General features: G+C 37.5%; 1 protein-coding gene and 1 long non-coding RNA gene across 3 annotated transcripts; one reads left to right on the top strand and one right to left on the bottom strand.

Annotated features, from left to right (window-relative positions):
* The first annotated feature begins 4,430 nt into the window (after window positions 1–4,430).
* On the top strand, window positions 4,431–7,183 carry LOC139973923 (fibrinogen-like protein A). Its single transcript, XM_071980813.1, has 5 exons — window positions 4,431–4,523; window positions 4,835–4,892; window positions 5,128–5,306; window positions 5,740–6,010; window positions 6,575–7,183. Exons 1-5 carry the CDS (start codon window positions 4,431–4,433, stop codon window positions 6,907–6,909), a joined length of 936 nt encoding a protein of 311 aa, XP_071836914.1. The 3' UTR covers window positions 6,910–7,183.
* Window positions 7,184–9,046: 1,863 nt separating this feature from the next.
* LOC139973984 (uncharacterized) lies at window positions 9,047–18,080 on the bottom strand. 2 transcript variants are annotated; one of them, XR_011795362.1, is made up of 5 exons: window positions 17,259–18,080; window positions 14,351–14,494; window positions 13,386–13,560; window positions 11,863–12,023; window positions 9,047–10,989 (listed from the first exon to the last, which is right to left on the bottom strand). It is a non-coding gene; the product is annotated as an uncharacterized lncRNA (long non-coding RNA). The 2 variants fall into 2 exon arrangements; XR_011795361.1 differs by lacking the exon at window positions 17,259–18,080 and adding an exon at window positions 15,062–15,533.
* Between the last annotated feature and the right edge of the window lie 5,294 nt (window positions 18,081–23,374).

Here is a 23,374-nt window from a genome sequence, read left to right on the forward strand (position 1 = left end):
ACATTGGTAGTAGTAGTAGTATACTAGTACCAGTGCGTTTCGGATCGAAATAATAATCGTCACAATGGATCCATCTTTCTTATAGCCTGTGTAGTGACATATAAAGCAGTATAAAAGTATGGTAGACTTGTCAGTGTTGCTGTGGTATACCGATCGAATCCGATAAAAACAAAACACAAGGTATGGGGAAATGGTGGGGAAGGGGGTAGGGGCAATTTCCCCCTTGCCCCCTGTTATCCCGTCACTGCAGTATGATGAGGTAATAAACTAGCGAAATGAAATTAACTTTTTCTTGAATTCAATAGATCTCTTTCGTTGATTCGACATCCATACTCGTTTATTATGGTAAAGGTATCATATTTTAACTAAAATAAATCATTTTAGGGATCCTAATTCCCCCATCGAAAGCTACATATTTTCTTCTATTGTAAACAGGCACACCTGTTTTTATACATTCTTGTTAATTCTACGGTACTTATTTGTAGTTGCCAATACTATAAAAATTTGCAATTTTGCAAACATAACTTATTAAAGCCTTAATGTTTACACTTCATGGCTTTCTCACTGTGGGTTTCCTGTTTTTGTTTTTTCTTTATTAATATGTTTTATTGCCAACTAGGTCACACCGCTACGAAGAGTCTGAGGGATATTCAATAGTTTTCTTTAAATGTAATGTGTTACACGCACAGGATAAAGAGTATTTCCTCGTTCCTAAGATTACCCAGGTAAGTGTTTTATAAGGTGCCAGGTTAAGAAGAAAACATCGACAGAGTCAACCATGTGAACAGTCGCATATATATATATATATATATATATATATATATATATATATATATATATATATATATATATATATATATATATATATATATATATATATATATATATATATATATATATATATATATATATATAAATATATATATATATATATATATATATATATATAAATATATATATATACATATATATATATATTTACACAGTATACACTTTCTATAATTGACAATTAGAACTTATTACGTATTGTATAGAGTGCACCTCGGGTGCTTTCAAATCTGACAATGTACACAGAACTACAACATTTTAAGGGAAACCAAGTAATACCTCAACATACCAGAAAGTTCCATTTCCATTTATACGCATTCAACAAGTGACAACCATATCCTTCGTATGCATTATTTAACAATGAACTAGACTAGTGAATTACATTGATTTCAATTAACTGAAAGTGTCACGGTTGTTGCATGAGCTAACTCACTCCGAACATTAACCTTCCTTAATGCTTTTCGATTAGACAATCAAACAAATTTCGACACTTTTGTGCCAAGTACATCAAACCCATCAACCCCCCCCCCCCCCATCAATAAGTCTTAACTTGAAATGTGAAAATATGTACTTCCACATAGAGAAAACAATATTCTGAACATTCACGAACTTAGAATCACTTATACACAATACCACTTCAGCATATATGTATATATCAAGTTTATGCCCTCATCGTCCCTAAAGTTTAAGTACAGCCTGTCCGGATGGGTTCTGTTTACATAAAGCAAAAAGATAAAGGAAACGTGTTTGTCATCGTCAAACAGTTCAAAAGAGTTCATAGAATATAAACAAAAAACTTGTTGGTCATTTAGCCTGCATGTCATTGTGTCCGTATGAAAAGACTGCTATACACTGCAGTAGGCTACTGATTTAATTAATTCACCATCATTGTGTTTAAATTGAAAGTAAAATAAGAACATTTGAATAGTTTGCAATGCTTCATAAAGGCTTCGGTAGATTTTTGAACTATATTATGGAGTGCACTGAGCTACAATTTTGTATTGCATAAATCGATAAATAATAACCCGTAGCGTTTGTATCATGAAACGATTAAAGAGTTTACATCATGAAACGATCAATACTATTTAGAATTGTAAACGGTGTCATGGCGGTATTTATTGAGCTTGCTAGAAGTCATGCATTGCAAATTAATTAACTTCTGTCAGGCGAAACAATCTACATGATTGCCTAGCATCTAACACATTTAACTGCAGTCATAATTCTATCTGAGTAACAGTACTTTCATAACGTATTTTTTTGTAGAGTTTCTGAAATTGGACAACCAAAAACTCCTAACGCCTGCACAACCCACCTAATAAGAACCATGAGAGATCATGCTACAGTGTGATTGTGGGTTGCGTGGGTTATTGAAACTAATTCATTAAACACGCATGAAGAAACAAATAGTTGCTTTAAGTTTCCGATTTCACGAAAAAGAGTAAACAAGAGGCCAACAAAAGCTTCTATCGACATCACCTTTCTAGATTTCACTTTACAATCTGGCAAAATCAAATGCGATGATTTTTTTTTTATTGCATCATTCATTGCTAGTAAGATACTACCGAATTCAGTTCATTGCAGAATACTGCGTAATATTTGCATGTTCACATTCGCCGAGGCATCTTATGAAATAAGTATTGGTTTTCCCTTATCCTATACTCTTCTAATTCTATAAAATTCAGAAAAAATAAGAACATAGGAAGCATTAAGAAGGAAAAGAGAACATAAATATTAAAATTGCTTATAGTCAATGAGTACTTGGATCTACATATCTATTACAATATATTATATTAAAAAAATTTTGTTTATTCTTGAATAAAACTTGTGGGGCGTGTTCACACACTTTCGTGATTTTTTGTTTACTTCCTTGCGTGATGCTTTATTGCACTTTTCGTTAAGTGGGAAATCAAGGAAGTCATTAAACTGAACGTATTTCCAGCAAATATTGTGGAAAATCCAGAAATTCGTGTTCCAAGAACCGTTAGGACACTGTACATATATTGTCCATGTCTAGCTGCAGTTGTTCTACCCTGCCGCAAACGAGACACTTCTCACTTCCTTTATTATTGTCCATTCCCGTTACCACCGTTTCGAGGTAATTTTCACTATAACAGCAGCGGTGAATCTTTCTGCACCCATAACATAGATAATGACGGATGTTACCTAAACTGCGCCGTGATGCAGCGAAGCGGCTGGTGGCTCTTCCATAAAAAACTGTTACAAATTGCTATGGGACTAGATGTTGCCATTTCCGGTATAGGAATTATCCCCGTGTCGATTACTTGCATTTAATATCATCACACTTGCTAATTAATGATAATGATAATAAATTATATTTATATAGCGCTTAATACAGCGTTTCAAAGCGCTTCACAAAGTAGGAAAGAGACACAGGAAACCAAGAAAATAAGTGAACTTGGAATCAAACAGGAATGTTTTAAGTTGTCTCTTGAAAATAGAAAGTCACGAACGTGAAATGGGAGTTCGTTCCAAACAGGAGGCGCAGCGTCAGAAAAGGCACGGCCGCCATAACGAGTGCGGGTACGTTGACCAGGAGTTTATAGCAAATGCGCATGATAGGAAGATCAAAGCGTAACTGTAGTTGACCGACGCAAATGAGTAAGAAGGTCAGTGGTATAATGAGGGGCAAGCCCGGTGATCGCTTTGTAGGTGAGAAGTAGGATCTCAAACTGGATTGGCAGAGAGACGGGAAGATGCAATAAACGGAGTGCAGGGGTGAAGATCAAACGTTTTAGTGAGTGAGACTTGGCGCGCAGCAGCATTCTGAATTATCTGTAGGGGAGCTATATGAGAAACTTGCAAATTATGCATATAAACTATTGTAGTAATCCATCTCAATATCAATTCCTTACGTCCATGGGGATTGTGTTCATCAGTGCGTGTCACAGTTATGAAGCTATAACGCAACTAGTACCTAGTTCAACCACACAACGTAATGATATGATTAGGGATAGAATCTGCATCTGCGTTTTATTTAAGTACCACGCATCACAGACCTTTGCGGTGGTAAAAAAACCTGTTCCCCACTTCAGCAATACAAACACTAGACATATCAACTTCACTCACCCCCATCGCACCAGTCAAAATGTTTCTTGATGACTTTTTGAATTACACTTACAACAGGGAAACATTCTCTCGTAGCTGTCTGTAGGCGAGGAGGTGGAGGAGGGGTGGTGCGGGGTTTAATTTTTGATTTTTTTTTTTGTCAGAGGCTTAGATCAACGTTGTTCTACTTCTGGCAGTAGATCTTCTTTGCCATGAAAGATAATGGGTAAAGTCTAGTAACATTTCATTTCCTCGTTCATAGTAAATGACAACACGCCAAGCAGAGTAGCTAAAAACAACGGGAAGCAAACGAAAGTGTAGGTTGTGCAGATATGATATATAAAAGGCCTCTCTCTCCCTCTGCTTGCACGGAAGATGACGTATAAGAACATACAGTTCTTAGTCGACTACTCAAAAATGTATATAACATGCCAACCTAAAGCATAACGAGTACCACTTCTGTGACAAATATGTACGCGGTACGCTGAGTCATTTGTATTGTGTGTCTAAGAAGTTTGAGTCTAGCCTTAGGTATGATGATAGTGCCGGCGTGCAATTCTGCATTTCTCTTCGTATTGGTATATCCCTCCTTCATGATATTTGTATTGTCAGCAACAAGAGGCCAAACGGTAAGTGTTAATTCTTTTTGATACATCTGTTTAATATTGTTAAGCTCTTTGCCCTACAAGTAATGAGCTAGGTACTGGTACTTTTAAGGTGGTACTTATGGCTGTATAATCAACACAGAAACAAAGAAATTATATTCGTTGTCGTCGTCAAGTTCGCTGTTGGGAATTGAACTGAAGCATTGTTTGTTTGCTTTTAGAAACTGGTAAATCAGCTTTTCGCATAAACATTAATCTTAATTTAACTGCTATCGAATATGGGAACACCATAGATACAGCCTGTTAAAGTGTTCCGTAATGTTCATTTCTGATAGGTGAATCAAATAAAAGACGAGAGTGCAAACAGTTACAGGAGTAGAAGAAGCACAGAAAGTAAGTAGATACATGAATGTAAATGGATGCAATTAAATGTACCATACTATGTAACAAAGAGTAAAAACAGAACGATATCATTGAGGGATGTAAAATCCCGGATCCGCCCAAGTCGAGTCTTGTTCTGTTATGTATGTTGTCAGTGTTATACTTGTTATTAAATAGAGCCTACTTTATATATGTCATATATGTTATATTTTTATTTGTTCTACATATCCCATTAATTTTCTCATAGCTGGTTTCTCAGAGGTCTACTACCGTCAACCTACTTTTCCGAAAGATTGTCATGAAATATTTGATGACACGTTTGATTGGGAACAAGTGACGTCGGGAGTTTATCTGATCCAGCCAACTGATTCATTGGAACCCTTTCAGGTTTACTGTAACAATTCAATTGACGGTGGTGGTTGGACGGTGAGTATGACCCTTCTTGTTCGTATTCGATTCAGGAGAGTAGTTCTACATATCACATGATCAAGGGTATTTTGGCTGAATTAAATCTCGATGGAGAATATGTTCGTAATGGCCCTCAAATAATGCTTACCCTTCAAATGCATCCTTTTGACAACATGTAAACGTCAAATATTCTTTCGAATCCGGTACGTAACGATCGCTTTAGTAAATTATAATACAACGACTCTAGATGACAATATATTTTGTTGGAAATGTTTTTTTTAAAAGGATATATCGAAAGAAAATTGAAGCTAATTTATGAAGTTGCTCACTTATGAGCCTTATAAAAAACAGGAGGAAGATTGTTCCACTTCGTCAACCCTACACTACCGCCTCAACTATTATATTAGATTTCATACTACTATACTTGTGTTTACTTAATTACTTTATTCAGGTATTTCAAAGACGAATTGATGGCTCGATCGACTTCTACCGAAACTGGAACGATTATACCCAAGGTTTTGGTTTCCTCCATCGAGAATTTTGGCTCGGAAATGAGAAATTATCTTTCTTAACAAATCAAAACCATTATAGTCTACGAATCGATGTAACTGACATACACGGAAACTCTTACTTCGCAAAGTACGAACTTTTTCGCATCAGCGATGAAAATGGCAAATACAGATTGGTTAATATTGATGATTACGATTCTAACAGTTCTACAGGTAAACACCATCACTTATTAAGCTTTGTAAGCATTCCAAATGAAATGTACACCTCTGTTTTGAACATATAGGCACATAAGCGCAGGAAACAATGAATTTTCAACCAATTTGCGAGTTTGGAGGACTGGTAGTTGCAATTCCTGCTGAATCTCGGTAGAGGAATTTTAAGGTTCTGCTGTCGAAATTATACTAGCGTTGATCTTTGCTATTATTCGTATCATATGCGTTGGATATTAATTATTCATAACCATTTTATCAACAACAAGAAAAAAAAATCTATAAACTAAAGATTTTCTTATTCATCAATACTTTATTTTATCGTGCATATTGTACACTAGTTGAAATGAGTAACTAAACATGAAATGAAATGTAAAATATTTCGCATAACAACATAAGAATGTTTTAGCAAGATTGTAAGATTAGACAAGCCTTTTTTAATAAAGAAGATTATCAAATATTTTGGTGCTGATGATCTCTATTTAACTCAGGTTGAGACTATGTTTTCATCAGCACTAGGTACGCATATATTATAGAGATTTATGTTCTTTAATCATATTTTATTAGGTGACGATAAACTGAGCTGGCATAAAAGCATGTCTTTTAGTACATATGATCGAGATAACGACAACTGGACAGACTTGAATTGTGCAGAGAGACACAAAGGCGCCTGGTGGTTTGGAGAACTCAACGATGACGTGGCATCTGGTTGTGTTACAGATAATGGGTATTGCGAGAGGTGTCCCAATGGTGATGGCTGTGCTGAGTGTGGGAATGTTCATTTGAACGCCGATTTCGATGGGTCAACACGCGGAACCAACATATTTTGGGATTCTATTACAGGCGATGATAACGATTGTGGTTTACATTACACGGAAATGAAACTACGACCAAAAATGTAGGGACCAAAAACGACGACAGTTTTTGTTTCCAATGCGTTCGTAAACGCGCTCCGTATGAAGTCAATATTGAACTGCTAGTTGTTAGCATATGTAATATGAAAAAAACTCGATGCATTTTTAGAATAGAAGTAAGTTTTCTAGGTGTAGCAGAAACAACTCTTACCTTGATTCCTTTTTTTTTTTTAAACGCGCTACGTGAAGGACCTCTTCCATTTTAGTAGTCTAATGTAGTACATTATTATGGAAATGAACGAATTTTACAAGGATTTAACATTTGCTTTTTAATGTTTGAAACATCAAAACATCAATGTAAAACGTGGAATATATATGTATAGATCGATAGATACGTGTGAGTATGCATGTATATATATATATATATATATATATATATATATATATATATATATTTATACATATATATATATAGCAAGAGAAGGAGAGAGGGAGAGAGGTGGGTGGAGAGATATGTCAAGGCAGAGAGAGACTAGAGGTTTCCATTGAACATTTAAACAGCTAATTGCTATTCTTAATTATTTTGCTTTATACTGCTGACATAATTTCCTTCCCTGTCGAGCTGATAGCGTCAATGCTGAATTATAATATAATATAATATTATTCTAATTCTTCAAATCATTCCAGTGAAATAAAACAAACACTTCACTCCATGTGTTTTGTGTCATAACTTTCACGCAGGCAAATTACACGCTCGTCAGTGAAAGATAAATTAAACGTTCAGGTAGACCAAGAGCATTTCTTCTTACTCAGTGCAGTATGGAGTCTATATACCACTGATGTAAAATGGGTGATATTGTTCATTGCAGCCGTTTAAATTAATACACTAATCATGTATCTATAGTCAAATAAAAGCATCAATGTCAGAATAATTGGTGCACATCACCAACGTAGATATCTTAATAGCTGCAATTAATGTTGGCTTCCCACATGTCAAATTGATATCTCTTCGGAAACACTCGAAAAGCCAGATTGATCGTTTACTATAACATGAGACAAATACATGTATAATTCGACGGCAGACGTGGCGTTTTTCGCACGTATCATACCAATCCCCGGAATTGCCCAGATAATACCTATTCGTTATACTCTCCTCCCCAGAATATACCAATTCGTGATATCCTGCTCCATATTCTTCCAAACCCGAGCACACCTTTATTTACAAACCTTCCAGAACATGAACAGAAGACGGTTAAATGATCTTTATTTGGTGGCGCTATGCATAAATACTGCTTGCAGCCGTTTCAACGACGGCAAAAATTCGCATTATGCATGTCATGTACGGTACTCTGTATACATCTGTCATCTGAAATCACATATATAAATCAGGTGCGTATCCAGGGGGGGGGGGGGGGGCGTTGGGGGCGCGCGCCCCCCGGGTAAGAAAAAGAGGAGAGAAAAAAAAGAGAAGAAAAAAGGAAAAACGAGGGGAAAAAAGAGGAGGAGGAGAGGAAGGAAGGGAAAAGAAAAAGAGAAAAAGGAGAAAAGGAGGGAGTAAAAGAAAAACGCGAAGACACCGGGGAGAGAAAGAGGAACAGTGACATCATTACAGCGCTGAAGGGTAGCCAGTGACGGATCAATGATTTCGTAAAAGTGTGACTCACCCTACCCCTTACACCGACAACTCCATTTTTTGACGTTTCCATTTTCCTCTCTCACTAATGATCTATATATGTACTATATATGGTCTATCATAACGCGTGTGTAGAATTGTGCTATGAAACAAACTGTGGCTGGTCTCGAACTCGACCGTGTCGTCGGGGAACATGACGCATTTTGGGATGGGGGCGACCGCCCGCCCCCCCCCCCCCCCCATTCAGCATTTTTTTAAATGATATCGCTAAAAGAGGCTAGGAAACATTTAGGGTTTCTAGGAACTATTTAAACCTGACTTTTATCCAAGAAAAAGAAAACTTTTTGTTCAACATTGATAAATTTACCAGAAATTATATTGCTTTTATTGACGTTTGCACTCGGGTATAAAAATATGGTATATATAAGGGAAAAATCTACGCTATGACTGTCATTGTCTTTAAACCTTCAAAATGTGAGTTAAAAAGGCAAATGCATTGTAATCATACTGCAGATACATAAATTTGAGACAAAAAATAACACAATGAGAAAATTATTCTTTGTTTGTACCAACTTATGTATTTCATGTTATATTTTATCTACATGACCATAAACTGAAATTTAGTAGGTTAATTTCTTACATGAATAAAGGAAGAAAAATACCTCTTGTCCCTGTACAAAAGTGAATCAGTGAAACAAATACACCCCACAACTGCAAGGGAGTGTCATTTAGCACCAAGAAGAAACACCATTAATGGCTTACAATACAGTTCTGAGGGGCGTACCAATACGCCCCGCTAATGGTTGGAGTGTCATTTAGCACCAAGAAGTAACAACATTTAGTGGCTTGCAATACAGTTCTGAGGGGCGTACCAATACGCCCCACTACTGGTTGGAGTGTCATTTAGCACCAAGAAGAAACACCATTAATGGCTTACAATACAGTTCTGAGGGGCGTACCAATATGCCCCGCTACTGGTTGGAGTGTCATTTAGCACCAAGAAGTAACAACATTTAGTGGCTTGCAATACAGTTCTAATGGGCGTACCAATACGCCCCGCTACTGGTTGGAGTGTCATTTAGCACCAAGAACTAACACCATTAAGGGGCGTACCAATACGCCCCGCTACTGGTTGGAGTGTCATTTAGCACCAAGAAGTAACAAAATTTAGTGGCTTGCAATACAGTTCTAAGGGGCGTACCAATACGCCCCGCTAATGGTTGGAGTGTCATTTAGCACCAAGAACTAACACCATTAAGGGGCGTACCAATACGCCCCGCTACTGGTTGGAGTGTCATTTAGCACCAAGAAGTAACAAAATTTAGTGGCTTGCAATACAGTTCTAAGGGGCGTACCAATACGCCCCGCTAATGGTTGGAGTGTCATTTAGCACCAAGAACTAACACCATTAAGGGGCGTACCAATACGCCCCGCTACTGGTTGGAGTGTCATTTAGCACCAAGAAGTAACAAAATTTAGTGGCTTGCAATACAGTTCTAAGGGGCGTACCAATACGCCCCGCTAATGGTTGGAGTGTCATTTAGCACCAAGAACTAACACCATTAAGGGGCGTACCAATACGCCCCGCTACTGGTTGGAGTGTCATTTAGCACCAAGAAGTAACAAAATTTAGTGGCTTGCAGTACAGTTCTAAGGGGCGTACCAATACGCCCCGCTAATGGTTGGAGTGTCATTTAGCACCAAGAACTAACACCATTAAGGGGCGTACCAATACGCCCCGCTGCTGGTTGGAGTGTCATTTAGCACCAAGAAGTAACAAAATTTAGTGGCTTGCAAAACAGTTCTGAGAGGTGTACCAAAACGCCCCGCTAATGGTTGGAGAGTCATTTAGCACCAAGAAGTTACACCATTAGTTCTGAAATAACATAATAACACCATTAGGTGGCTAAGAATGCAGTTCTGAAGACCGATACACCCCCTACTGCTCGGAGTGTCAGTTAGCAATAAGAAATTACATCATTAATAACAACAATAAGTGGCTTACAATGCAGTTCTGAAGGATGTACTATTCAGACCCTCAGATTGCTCTAATGGGCATACTGATACCCCTACTAATAATTTTTCACCAAAAAAATACAATAATAAGAGAAAGTCACTGTAACCTTACCCCCCCCCCCCTCCCCCCCCCTTTTTATTTCACACACACTTAAAACAAGCATTTTAGGATTTGCAGAGTAGAAGACCATGTGGCTGTTTCAGTGTTGCCACTTTCTGAACATGAACACATATACCCTACAAGACAATTAACCTCCCTGTTGTCCCCAAATGACCTTTGACCTTCACCAAAATCAATACACTTCTTTTAATCAGTGCTATACACATTTTTTTCATCCTCTGTGATCTAGGATCATCCCTAGCAACAATAGTCACATTAAGTTCTGTGCCATCATCCCATCAAAGTTTCCTTGCAATGGTTTTCCTCTTGAACGCAATGGCCAGACCAAACAGACTCAGTGTGAGCATTTCTGTGTCATCTTCAGAAAAAAAGAGAGAAATAAAACTTTATTCTACACTGACAGTCTAACCATTTTATTTATTTTTTATCTGTTGCATTGATAGTAAAAAAACAAATGAACAAAGACTGCAAATGTTTTTTGATATGATAAGTTAGCAGGACTATACTGTCATATGATTGCAGTGCTATCACTCTGCTGTCCTCTACAATCTGAGTAATACTATGACAGAGGTCACATTTCTGCCTGTATTAGTAGCCTACATGTTGTTCCCATTATACAAGTGAAGATTCCATTTGAATGTAATGTGTCCCCTTGGAGTAATATTGAATTAAAACATTGAATTTAATTTGATGTGACATTTGACCCCTGTTTCTGGGGGGGGGGGTCTGCTAGACATAGACTTTAACCCTAAAACACCTTCATACCAAGTTTTAAGAAAATCAAGCCAGTCATTGAAGAGGACTGTTTGACATAAAATTGGACACCCCACACAGACAACTTTTACCCCTCCCTCAGTCAAACACTTCCAGTGACCATGCAATACCCCACAATGAATGACCCCTATTGGGAAAACTAACCACTACCATGGCAACTGTTGCATAATACTGTTAATGGTCCAACTGGCAAAGGAACTACAATATTGTACCTAATCCTTCCTATCAGAGTGATTAAATAACAATTATTTGAAAATTCACATACTGTAAGAGAGCGATTCTGTGTGCACAACACAAATTTATGTGTTATGTGTAGACAAGGACTTTTCCATACACACTTTCAATGTCTTAATGCATAGGTCATTGCAACCTGAATATACAATATGGAGGAATGAGATGAATAACTGCTCGGCAAAAATTCTTCTATAAAAACAACATTCATAGTAGTCACCTTTACCTCAATGCTCATATGATGCCTGGTTTCCCCTATTTTGATGTGCTTGTTTGCTAACCAAAGTTTTGTATCTTTACATTCTTGTCTGGATTTCTCTCTCTCAGCTCCTTACAGGCTGTCAGATTGTGGATGCCACCAATAACTTCATAATGGTATCCATTTGCCTGAAAGAAAAATTTGTTACAAAATGTGAAAATGAATATATCAGTAACTTAAGTCAAAGTAGCGTAATGTCAGACTTTTGTCCTCAAAGATCAGGTGTAATTGACATGCAAACAGAAAGCCACAGGGCTTAGTGATTCCTTTGCCTATTGTTATTGTAGGGCATTGGAGGGGAGAGTTCTACTGAGTACTTGGGATCCACAGTGAAATGGAAAAAAAATCTCTTGCAACTATTAGCAAAGGAGAACTAAATGTGTACTCAAAGATATGGTGTGGACAACCCTGAGTTATCATGTTTTCAAAGGTTTTTAATATTATGATGTATGTAGGAATCCACATGTCAAGTAAAAGATCTGTTCATGTTGTTCTTCTTGTCTAGGGCTAATATTGCCATGTGCATGGTGAGGTACCATGTTCAAGAAGTTTTTCAGACTGAAATTAACTGACCTTGAGTGACCTTGACCGAAACAGCCAAAAAAAAAGAAGACAAATGCTTAATTCCTATCAAATTTGAAATTTACCAAAACTTCACTTCTTCAGCTAGAAAAGTTGTCAGTTGTTGACCACTAGTGACCTCAAATGACCTTGACTTCTCCCAACACACTATCAGCTGAGTATTTACTAAGAGTGTCTTCATACTGAGCATTAACTTCATGCAAGCTGTACTTAGTGAGATATGTTTTCAGAATTTAACTAAAATTTACCTCAAATGACATTTGACCTCAAAAAAGTTAACATTATAGATGGCAAGTATTCAATCAGAGGAACAAATTTGACATTCTATGTAGCTTTATTCTTTGAGTTAGCTCATTCACAAAGTTTTCAGGTTTAGACCATTGGTTATCTCATATGACCTTTGGCCCCTCCCAAAGCAATAGCAGTGAAGAATTTACTAAGGTGGTAGATACCGAATACATTCTTCTAATTGTTCAAAGTGTGAACTATATGTAAGCTGTACATGGTGAGATAACCTGTTAACAAAGTTTCAGATTTTTAGGTGGTGTGGACCTCAAACAATTTTTGACGTACTAAGTAACAGCAAGTGGTAAGCACTCGATTGAGGGATAAGCATACTAATTTCACTTAACCTTTACTTCAGTAAGGTCATTTATAGGGTTTATAACGGTTGACCACTGGCAATTAAATAACAATTGCAGCTGAGAATTTGCTAAGGGGTAGCTTTCTACCAAGTATGAACTTCATGCATATTGCACTTGTTGAATTATCAAAGTTTTCAAAATTTGAGCTAAGGCATCTCTCTCTCACATATGCACACACAAGCAGTCACTGCTGCATGGGTTTTGATAAACAATTATGAAGCTCCATTATAAAAATCACTTTATAATCAAGTGCTGATTACTCACCGTGGGTTCTGAAAAATTCTCCAAGTTTTCCAAAGTTGTTGCTATAACAGTCAGTGGTTGATATTGTGGTTGTTAAATTCTAACATAGCCTCTTTTAGTTTGGTGAGAAATTACACATTCACTTCTCTCAACTTCCGACCAACTTCTAGATTTTCTATGTCAATATTTGCAACACCTGTGGAGAAGTAAAAACGATGGTAAGTAAATTTCTGCAAAGCTAACATCAACTGACAGGGAAATGCCATACTGTAGGTATGCAAAAGGTTTTCCGTAAACTTTGTAAAGCTAAAAATACTATTCAAACCAAATGAACACAGTGACTATAGTGATTGTTAAAGTATGTTGAAAAGCAATGTTCAATTAATGAACACATTATTAATGGGGTTCTGACCCCTCCATGATAACACTCAAATAAAAACTGATACTTCTATTGATGTTGTAAATTTCTGGTGAAAAGTCAACAGTTGAGGCAGTTCTTAATGGGCATGCAGTAGGAGGCATACAGATGGCTCAGTATGAAGGACACTGCACAGAAACTGATGTAAAATGAATTTAACAGCTGCCTACTGTCCTTTTAGTTGTGGGTTGCTGAATATTACTCATACAGTATGCGGGCCCACCATGGTAGCCACAGGAGAAAATTTTGACTAACAAAAGGCCAAAAATAGATTGCTGAAAATGGAAGATGATTGTTTTAGCATCTAGGACAAACTTTTACCAATGTTTTTTCGTGTTGAAAGTTAATGCTTATTCAAATTCTCTTCAATTTTTCTTTTTGTCCAGTAAATTGGTGAACCAAAAGGTTTGGTTTTTTTTTCCCTTTGTTTTTTGGTGGGCCAGATTAGATTGTCTGGCATGCTCAATCTGGCTAGTAGGGGCCCCCTGTTCTAAAACCACAACAGTTCCAATTCCTGAGGCAGTATATTGTACTGCTACCGTACCTGACAGCTTCTAAGGGTTCTCACCTAAGAATGCTGCATTAACTTCCTTCTTGATGAATTCTAAAGGGCTGACAACTGGCTGATCCTTATTACTCTTCCTCTTTTTGTGAAGCACAGGTTACCCTTTGCTGAGCCTTTCTTTTCTCTTTACTTCCTGATGTTGAGGGTCTGTTTTAAAGTGGAAAAGAGCAGTTAGTAAACCTGAATATGATAATATGCTAGTGTCCTTTGACTCCTTGGACTCCAATATCTCAACCCCAATCTTGGCCCAATGTCTGACCCAGAGGGGAGAAGGGGTACACATGAGGCTTTCACCCCCATGAAATTGAAGACTGTAAACATTTTACTGCACTGGTGCATGTCAGTCTCTGAAGCAATAATATTCCTTGTTACTATATCATATTGATTCAAAACTAATTATATAGTTGCAATAAAATTTTAGGATTTTGGAGTAGCCGACAACAGGAACGAAATTAGGATTTAGGAGCACTTCACGTTTTAACAATTTTGATATGTTAACACTATCCTGGCTTCACTGATTAAATAGGCTTAGGGCCTAGCTCTTGCTAAGTTGGAGTTGGACGTGACAATGTTATTTTCTACGAAATTTTAACAGATTTGTATTTGCAAACAACAAAGACACACGTTGTTTTTTTTTTTAAATGAAAGCTGAAGGTTAAGGAACGTGAAGCATCAATCGAATTAATCAAATAGCTGCACGAAATTAGGACTCACCTTTGATGTTGTGACCTAGCCTACACAGACTTCAATCTGGAAATAGTGTGCACGCTACCTAGGGCCTAAGTTAGAGCCCGTAGAGGCCCCTTTTCTTCTAAGTTCTATTTGAGGCGTATTACAACGAACCGAACTTGTCAGAAAAATTGGCAAAATCGCATGGTCAATAACTTCCTGGGCTCCTGCCTTTAATTGTACCGTAAATTGTCGAGAGGACTAATAAATTTAAAATGCCGGTATATCCTAGTCATTGAATCAACTTGAAGTAGGCCTAACGTTTAATACTAACTCACATCATGTAGTGTACTTCACTTGTTCACCTTTGACCCTCAAGTTTTATGTCAAATTCACGTACGTACATAATATAAGCTTAAGGAGGTAGCACTTGTATGTTACTACGCGACTGTGGTCGCCGTTTTCTTGTTCGTCGGAAAATATCACAGAAACAGATTGTAGTAGTAGAAACCGTCAGGCAGGGGCGTAGCGAGCGGGGGGGGGTGTGGGGGGGGGGTGTCACACCCCCCAATAATTTGGTCGCTGTCGGCAAATTTTGGGTCTGTCGGCAAAAGGAGAAAAGGTGAAGAGAGCGGAAGGGGAAGAAAGAAGGAAAGCTGAATAGAAAAAGGAGAACGGGAGCTTCTTCCGTGCCAAATTTGATTTAAAATATGCACCAGATTGCATCTAAGGACGTTCAAACTAATTTTTCCAAAGGGGAGGGGTAGACCCCCTACCCTTAGACCCCTCCCCCATTTCAGTCACCACTTCCAGATCCGTCGGCAAATCAAATTTGACTTAAAATATGCACCAGATTGCATCTAAGGACGTTTCAAACTAAAACCTTTCCAAAGGGGAGGGGGACACCCCCTCCCCTTAGACCCCTCCCCCATTTCAGTCACCACTTCCAGATCCGTCGACAAATCAAATTTGACTTAAAATATACATCAGATTGCATCTAAGGACGTTTCAAAACTAAAAATTAGACCCCTCCCCCATTTCAGTCACCTCTTCCAGATCCGTCGGCAAATCAAATTTGACTTAAAATATGCACCAGATTGCATCTAAGGACGTTTCAAAACTAAAACTTTTCCAAAGGGGAGGGGGACACCCCCTCCCCTTAGACCCCCCATTTCAGTCACCACTTCCAGATCCGTCGGCAAATCAAATTCTCCACACCCCCCCCAACAAAAACCCCTTCGCTACGCCCCTGCCGTCAGGAGTGTCACTCGTTGACTTGTTAAATGGCTGTCAGCTTTGCTTGTTATTGCACTTGCTTCAAGTAGCATTTTTTCACTCACAATCAAGTCAGAATTGATTGAAATATCTTTTCTAATCAGTTTGGGTTGAGGACAAGCCACACTACATGACACGGACGTTTTTTTCGTCAAAGTCAGTCTAGAGCAATGTATAGGGTGTCCATTATGTGCTTGCATCAACAACTTAAAAATAGTAATACACAAAATATGACGACAGATCATGAAGAAGTTCGAATTCAAAGTATAACGTTAAATGCTTGTCTACACTGCGGTTGGACACCTGCAATCACAAATAAGTTACGCTTGGCAGTTACATTAGCACACTGCGGTTCAAGCGTCCTTTGACTCGAGTCAGAGAACAATAGTATTCACTGTTGATGTCAGTTCTGTATGAAGATAAAAAACACTGATAATGTGCATTCTGACAGTTAACCCACCACAATGGAGGTTATAGGTCGGTTAATTACGCGGTGACTTGATTCGGTTTTTCAAGAATGGTATGGTTTAGACATTTTATCCTTCACTGACCTTTTCAGGTTTGCCAAGCAGAATTACCAGAGATTCTTAGACTCCAGAAGTTATAAGTACCATATACAGTGTCAAAACTCCTTTTTATTCTCAGAGGGTTATGGAATAATTTGTCTGAGAAAGTTGTACTTGCAAGTAGTGTACGAACATGGGAAGTATCACTTCCTTGGTAAGAAAGGCTTTGGGTGTTCATTTAGAATATTTGAGAACAAATGGAGAGTGAATGCTTCCAGGAAAGTACTCTTTGAAAACGCCTAGCAATTTTAGCGTGCTATGATTTGGGGCGATTGGCTATGCACTTTCAATTTATTTTAAAAGCATACCCATATACATGCAAGAACCAAAAACTCCACTTGGTTATTCTTAACACAAAATATATTTCATTATACGGAAATAAGTCCAAAATTTTTCCTCACCTTAATGCTGTTTGGGATCGGCGGTATATTTCGAATCTTCATGTAATTGGTGACAAGGGCTCTTTGGTTCCAAAAGTAGAGTCCGGACAAGTCCGAAAAAAAGAAAAATCTTGAGTCTTCCTCTGCCACACACCAATTTCTTGGTCTCGTCATTTTATAAAATTATTATTTAGGCGTTTCGAACTTTTTCGCAACTTCGGCTCTACGATTTTGCGTTTGGTGCATCCGTGCATGAGCAGTCTAACCTTGTCAGGGTATAAATACGTTGGCGGTCTGAACAACTCCCTGGTCTAACAAACGTATACGTATGTGTATGCAACTACCACAGTGAAAATTAACGATATCAAATAATAGTGCGGATGTTTGTGGTAGAAAAAAGACAACAAAGTCTGGTTGAACATCTCCACGTTTGCGGTCAACATCGAGAGGGCCGATGAAAGATGATATTACGTAATCATTCCTATCACGTTGCGTTCTCTCACACAGGAAATGAAGGTTAACGTTTTTTAAGTTGACGACATGCCATGGCCTTAGCCTTTATTTAGAACTATAGTTGTAAATAATGAAAACAGTGTGTTTGGCGAATAGGATCATTTATATACCTACCAGTATGTGTATGCATGGAGGTCAAAAACAGGTAAAAAAACCAGGTAAAATGGAGGTAAAAACAGTTTAACCTCCATGGAGGTAAAAACAGTTTTCCCTCCATGGTGTATGCATGTGTGCATGCGTGAGTGTATGTATGCAATGCATGTACGTGTATAGGTATGGATGGATGGGAATAACAAAGAAGCTGCATTAAACAAATATATGATGCATTTCATTGAAAATAAGGCTGCAATAATATATATATATATATATATACATATATATATTTATATATATATATATACATAAATATATATTTCTATATACATATATATATATACATATATATATATATTTATTATTATTATCATTATTATTATTATTATAGAAAACCAGAGAAATAAGATATGACTCATAATTGACAAATAAGGAGTAAAGTTTTAGAAAATATATTAGAATTTCGGTCCCCTTGGGGCCTTCGTTAGCAATACTTGGCAGTCGAATGAAAAGTACAAAATATACTAACACAATGAAATTTTGACGCTAGATAAGTGTAAGTTGCATTGATGGAATTAAAAACCAAATAAACCATGACTATACAGGAAGCGGATGAATGAGCAAAGAACGGATAACATGTTTGTAGAACTGATAGTTGTTAAGGCACTTAAGGGGTCCCAAGTCTTTGTCGAGGCCGGTGACTTAATACGAAAGATCCAATCGATTTCTTTACGTTTACGTTCAGTAGCGAATTTGAAGTTCGAGGCAATTAAAATACATTTTTAGTTTTTGAGAGAATGTCTATGAAGATTGAAATGTTCGGAAACGGGGAATCTGATCAAATTATCTCGAAATATACTATTTGTGATTACTAAAACGTAAGCGGAACCGGGAGCCTGTTCACCTACATAATTGCCCTCTTTGCAAAGTACACAATAGAAAATGTAAATAACATACCACAAAAGAGGGAATGGGGATAGTTGACTATAGTCTTAGACCCGTTACCGTTAAATATCATTGAATTTCTGTTATTGCGTGATTCCTGAAGAACAGATAAATGAAACGTTAACCTATGTGTACAACAAATTTTACATCATTACTCACTATCACACATTCCCACTAGGATATTTTTAGTATTCAACAGGGTTGTATACATTTAGGTTGTCCCTTGCAATTTTAAAGTGAGTGTACGCAGGGACGTAGCTAAGGCCTGAAGTTGGGGGGGGGGGGAGGCAGTGGCTGAAATTCCAACTGGATGGGTTTTGGAGCCAGAAAATTCCGACTGCTGCCTTGTATCCCCCCCCCCCCCCAAACCCGCACTACTCGTGAACGATACGGTGAGTGTTAGTCAGACATCCCATCTTTCGCGACTGCAATTTTGTTCCGATTTTTTTGCGGTACATTTGTAGCACTGGCCCTCACTTCACAAACTTATTAATCACTCTGGTTAAGCGGGTAAGCAACTGAGTTGAGTTATCTGCTTGATAGGCTACATAGACTACTAACTACAAAAGCTATGTTAATGTAACAAAGGGGAAAACCATTTTTCAACAAATTATATTCGACGACATAGTGAATTACCCCAAAATACAGTGCTTTTTCCTAGCGCGCTTAATATTATTTTCTTGGGGGGGGGAGGCTATTTATCACTTGCATGAAAACAATTTCAATTGTTCACATCATTCCAACTGAGCATTATGGAATGAAATGAACACTTAAACATTTTGCAGGAAAATGTTGAGTTGACGACTGATACGATAAGTTACTAATCAATTAAACATTTTGCAGAAATTTTTCAATTGCTCCATTGGAATGAAGTGAACAATTGAACATTTTGCCAAAACATGTCCAATTGACAAGATAAGATATGTTGTCAATTAAACATTTTGCAGAAAATTTTTCATTGCTCAGATGGAATGAAGTGAACAACTGAACATTTTGCAGCAAAATGTCCAATTCACGAGATATGATAAGTTGTCAATTAATCATTTTGTAGAAAATTGTTCAATTGCTCAGTTAAAGCAACTAAGCAATCCAACATTTTTTTTTTTTTTATAAGATTTTATCTTGTTATCTAAACAATTTACTGAAAAATTTCACCCTATGGGGCAAAGTTTTTCTCATGTTGATGGCACTTTAAAGCTTCCGTAGATAAGCATTGAGCGTTTTTATCGTATACGTTGTACAGTAATTTTATTAGGCATTTCTTTTTACAGTATTCAAAATCGCACGAAGTTTTGTATGGTGGAGTATAAAGATCGCGAGATACAATTTCTAAATGTGACAAGGAAAACGTGGTAAATATGACTGATTAAAGGTCAATTTTGACCGAAAATTGTAGGTCACTCACAAATTACAAGAATATATGAAATTAGAGTGCGACAGTCGGAAAAATTAGAGTGAGACAGTCGGAAATTCGGACTGTCGCACTCAAATTTTCCAACTATCATCAGTTTTACAAAGATTGGGGGTGGGTGTGAGACACCCCCACCCCTCTAGCGACGTCCCTGAGTGTACGCATACACACGGCACGTCGAATAATACACGGGCGAAACTCGCAGTGTCCTGCATTACCATTGAACTTCTGAGTTCGTATATTTTTCAAGAAACCGACACGGATACATACGACAACGTATACCAATATGTAAATGTCTCTCAAGATCGGTATGTCATAGGCACCTATAGATGACTGAATTTCCCAGTGAGGTAAAATTCCTCCTAGATGGTAATCAAACGGTTTAAGAATTTTACCCAAAGGTGACCATATTTTAATATGTAGCATATATGGGGCCAATACATCATAACTTTAAGCCTTCGAAATAACCTATTGTAGTTGCATATAACAAGGTTTGAACCTAACTGGAGACCAAAACTTCCCCGTATGCAACACCTTTGAAAAATAAAGAGGCGCGGGGGGGGGGGGGTCGGAAAGAGGATTCAAGAAAGTTTGTAATATATAGGCTTCTTAAATAGTGCAGTTCCTAAAGGGTCTACTCGTTTGTATTGGGTTTTAATGCCTTCTAAATCGCTTAATTTTCAAACAGTTTCTGTGAAGACTACTATATTTCAGTCATACTTTCTCAAGCGTGGGCACAATGCCTAAGCGTGGGCACAAGAAAGCGTGGGCACACATGCATGTTAACCAATATGTATATGTGTAGTGTACGCGGCTGCGTGCAGTACATATGTTATCTATGTATATATGTTAATCGTAATGTCTTTTTCCCGTTTTGATAGATGGGCTATAGTATGGGGTGCCTCCTATGATAGTAAGAAACCAGTTACCATTAAGTACCATTGACGTACCCATCAGTGGCGTCGCCGAAGGGGGGGGGGGGCTGGGGCCTGAAAAAAATCGTGCCCCAGGTGCCCTTCCTCTTCAGATGCGGTTGTAGTGTTAAAAAAAAAATACTCAGAAAAAAATCTTTATTTGCCTAAATTAAAAACATCAATATTGGACAGATGCAAGCCCGAAAATTACTTCAAGTTGCTAAATATAGCACCAGATTGCATCTGAGGACCCTTAAAATTGATCCAAAATTCACAAAGTGGAAGGGAGAACTCTCCCCTATCACCCCTCCCCCTGGACGGCATTTAACAATACACATTGTGCCTCCATAAGTAAGTGATGTGCCCCCCCCCCCCCTCTTTACTACATGAAAGAGGACAGTAATGATGGATGAAGAACCCGAAGTACATCTGTTTTTCCGTATCACATATTATTTCACAAAAATTACAAAATTTAAACCCCAATGACGTGCGGGCATAATCTATACGAATTCAATACATCACTAACTATAGGTGGTGGCGAGATCCCCAACCCTAAATGTGATAGATTTTGTGTATAACTTCTGCATATCAGTTTCCAATCTTATTTCCGAAAATATTAATCAATAAGAAGTGCTGAATATGAACAAATCCTAAATGAGAGTATATGCCTAGAGTCGGCGAATAAACAATTTTGGTTGTAAAATATATACATGATATTTTTCTCAAATTGATACATATGACCTTGAATTTTACCCATCTTTTTAATTGTGTTAATGACAATGACATATGTAAAGGAGGATTTTGTAACACCTTTAGATCCAGAGATATGTGTGTTTTCCACGTCGCAAAAAAGTACGCCCTCTGTTCCATCTTGTTGCTAAAATGTGTTTTTTCCCTCTTTTGTTGGAGACTAGGTATTTTCCTTTATATAGTAACATTATTCAGCTAGGAGTTGATCACAATGCACAGAGTAAATTGGTAAATTTGTATAATTATACTCCAAACAAAATTAAAATAACCCTATCAATTAGACACAAGCATTTTACTGTTTTCCAAAATTATCATGGAAGTTTGATGTATTTTGCCACATTAGGAGGCTTTAAATGTATTGTCAATGTTAGTGCGATTAATTAAGTGAAAATAGCTATGGGTTGAGCGCCGTAGGCTAGGACTATATTGTAATGGACTTGTCGCAACAGAAATGTGTATGTGTATGTGTATAGGTGAGGCGGGGGGGGGGGGTGGGGATATAATGATATTCTTTATAGCAAGTGATTTTAATGTTATGATCACAAGCTGGCTGAAAAAATATACCATAATTTATCTTACAAGCATGCAGCTATTTTTTTTGGGTGGGGAGGGGGGAGGGGAGGTGGTCAGGTCGACCGTTGTTTATATAGCATCAGCAAAGTCGTTGGGAGCTGGGGTTAGCATCGATGTGGGGCAGATCTCCATGCCCCTGCCCCCATACCCCACCGTGCTACTGTTTACACAAGTGAAAGCGACATTTTCCAAATGTATACATGTAAACCACAAATGAATACTTCTACAGAAAGGCTAACCTAACACAAATAAGACTATATGCATGTGTGTTTGACAAGTAATACTGATGAGAACTCCGCATAGTGCATATTTTTACACAGTACAACTAAACAAGTCTACTACAGTACTATTATAAAGGTTACCAGAGTTAGCCTTTTCACACAATAGATCTAGCGTATTTTTTTTTCACCTTTCTAGGGTTCCAGCATACGTTTTATCAAAAATCGCACCAAATCGGTAATTCACAAAATAATTACTTTGTTTTCTGAAACTTTGAGACCAAATTACCACTTGGCAACCCAATAAAATATATTTATAGGCTTCCGTGGCTTTTACACTATAATACCGCGTGAACTGCTTTAATATTAATGGGTTTTTCATACTTGGGTTTAAAATCCACAGTTAATTTTCTTGTATTATTTCCTGATTGTTATTAACCGTTTTAACTTGTTAAAATAATCACTGGACTGCCTATGATATGAATCAGTGCAACGAACAGTCAACGAATTATTGAAAACAACACATAACAAGTGAGTGAAACTGATTATCTAGCGTTTTCTGGGGTTTTATTTTGGCAAATCTAACGTTTTTTTGTTACTTGTCGCTGGTAACCCTGATTATTATTATGCTAACCGTAAATGACCTTTTGCCACCCCGTACTAGTTTTAAGTGATTGACAGATCAGCTGTGCCGCAACCCATTACAACTCCCTGGTAGTA

The sequence above is a fragment of the Apostichopus japonicus genome, chromosome 9 (genome assembly GCF_037975245.1).
Source record: "Apostichopus japonicus isolate 1M-3 chromosome 9, ASM3797524v1, whole genome shotgun sequence".
Lineage (NCBI taxonomy): Eukaryota > Metazoa > Echinodermata > Holothuroidea > Aspidochirotida > Stichopodidae > Apostichopus > Apostichopus japonicus.

Excerpts from the sequence above, each read along its gene's own strand:
- LOC139973923 (XM_071980813.1), top strand. The coding sequence starts at position 4,431 with ATGATAGTGCCGGCGTGCAATTCTGCATTTCTCTTCGTATTGGTATAT. Across the intron at positions 4,893-5,127 it reads GAGTAGAAGAAGCACAGAAA|CTGGTTTCTCAGAGGTCTAC; the intron begins GTAAGTAGATAC and ends ATTTTCTCATAG. Across the intron at positions 5,307-5,739 it reads TTGACGGTGGTGGTTGGACG|GTATTTCAAAGACGAATTGA; the intron begins GTGAGTATGACC and ends TACTTTATTCAG.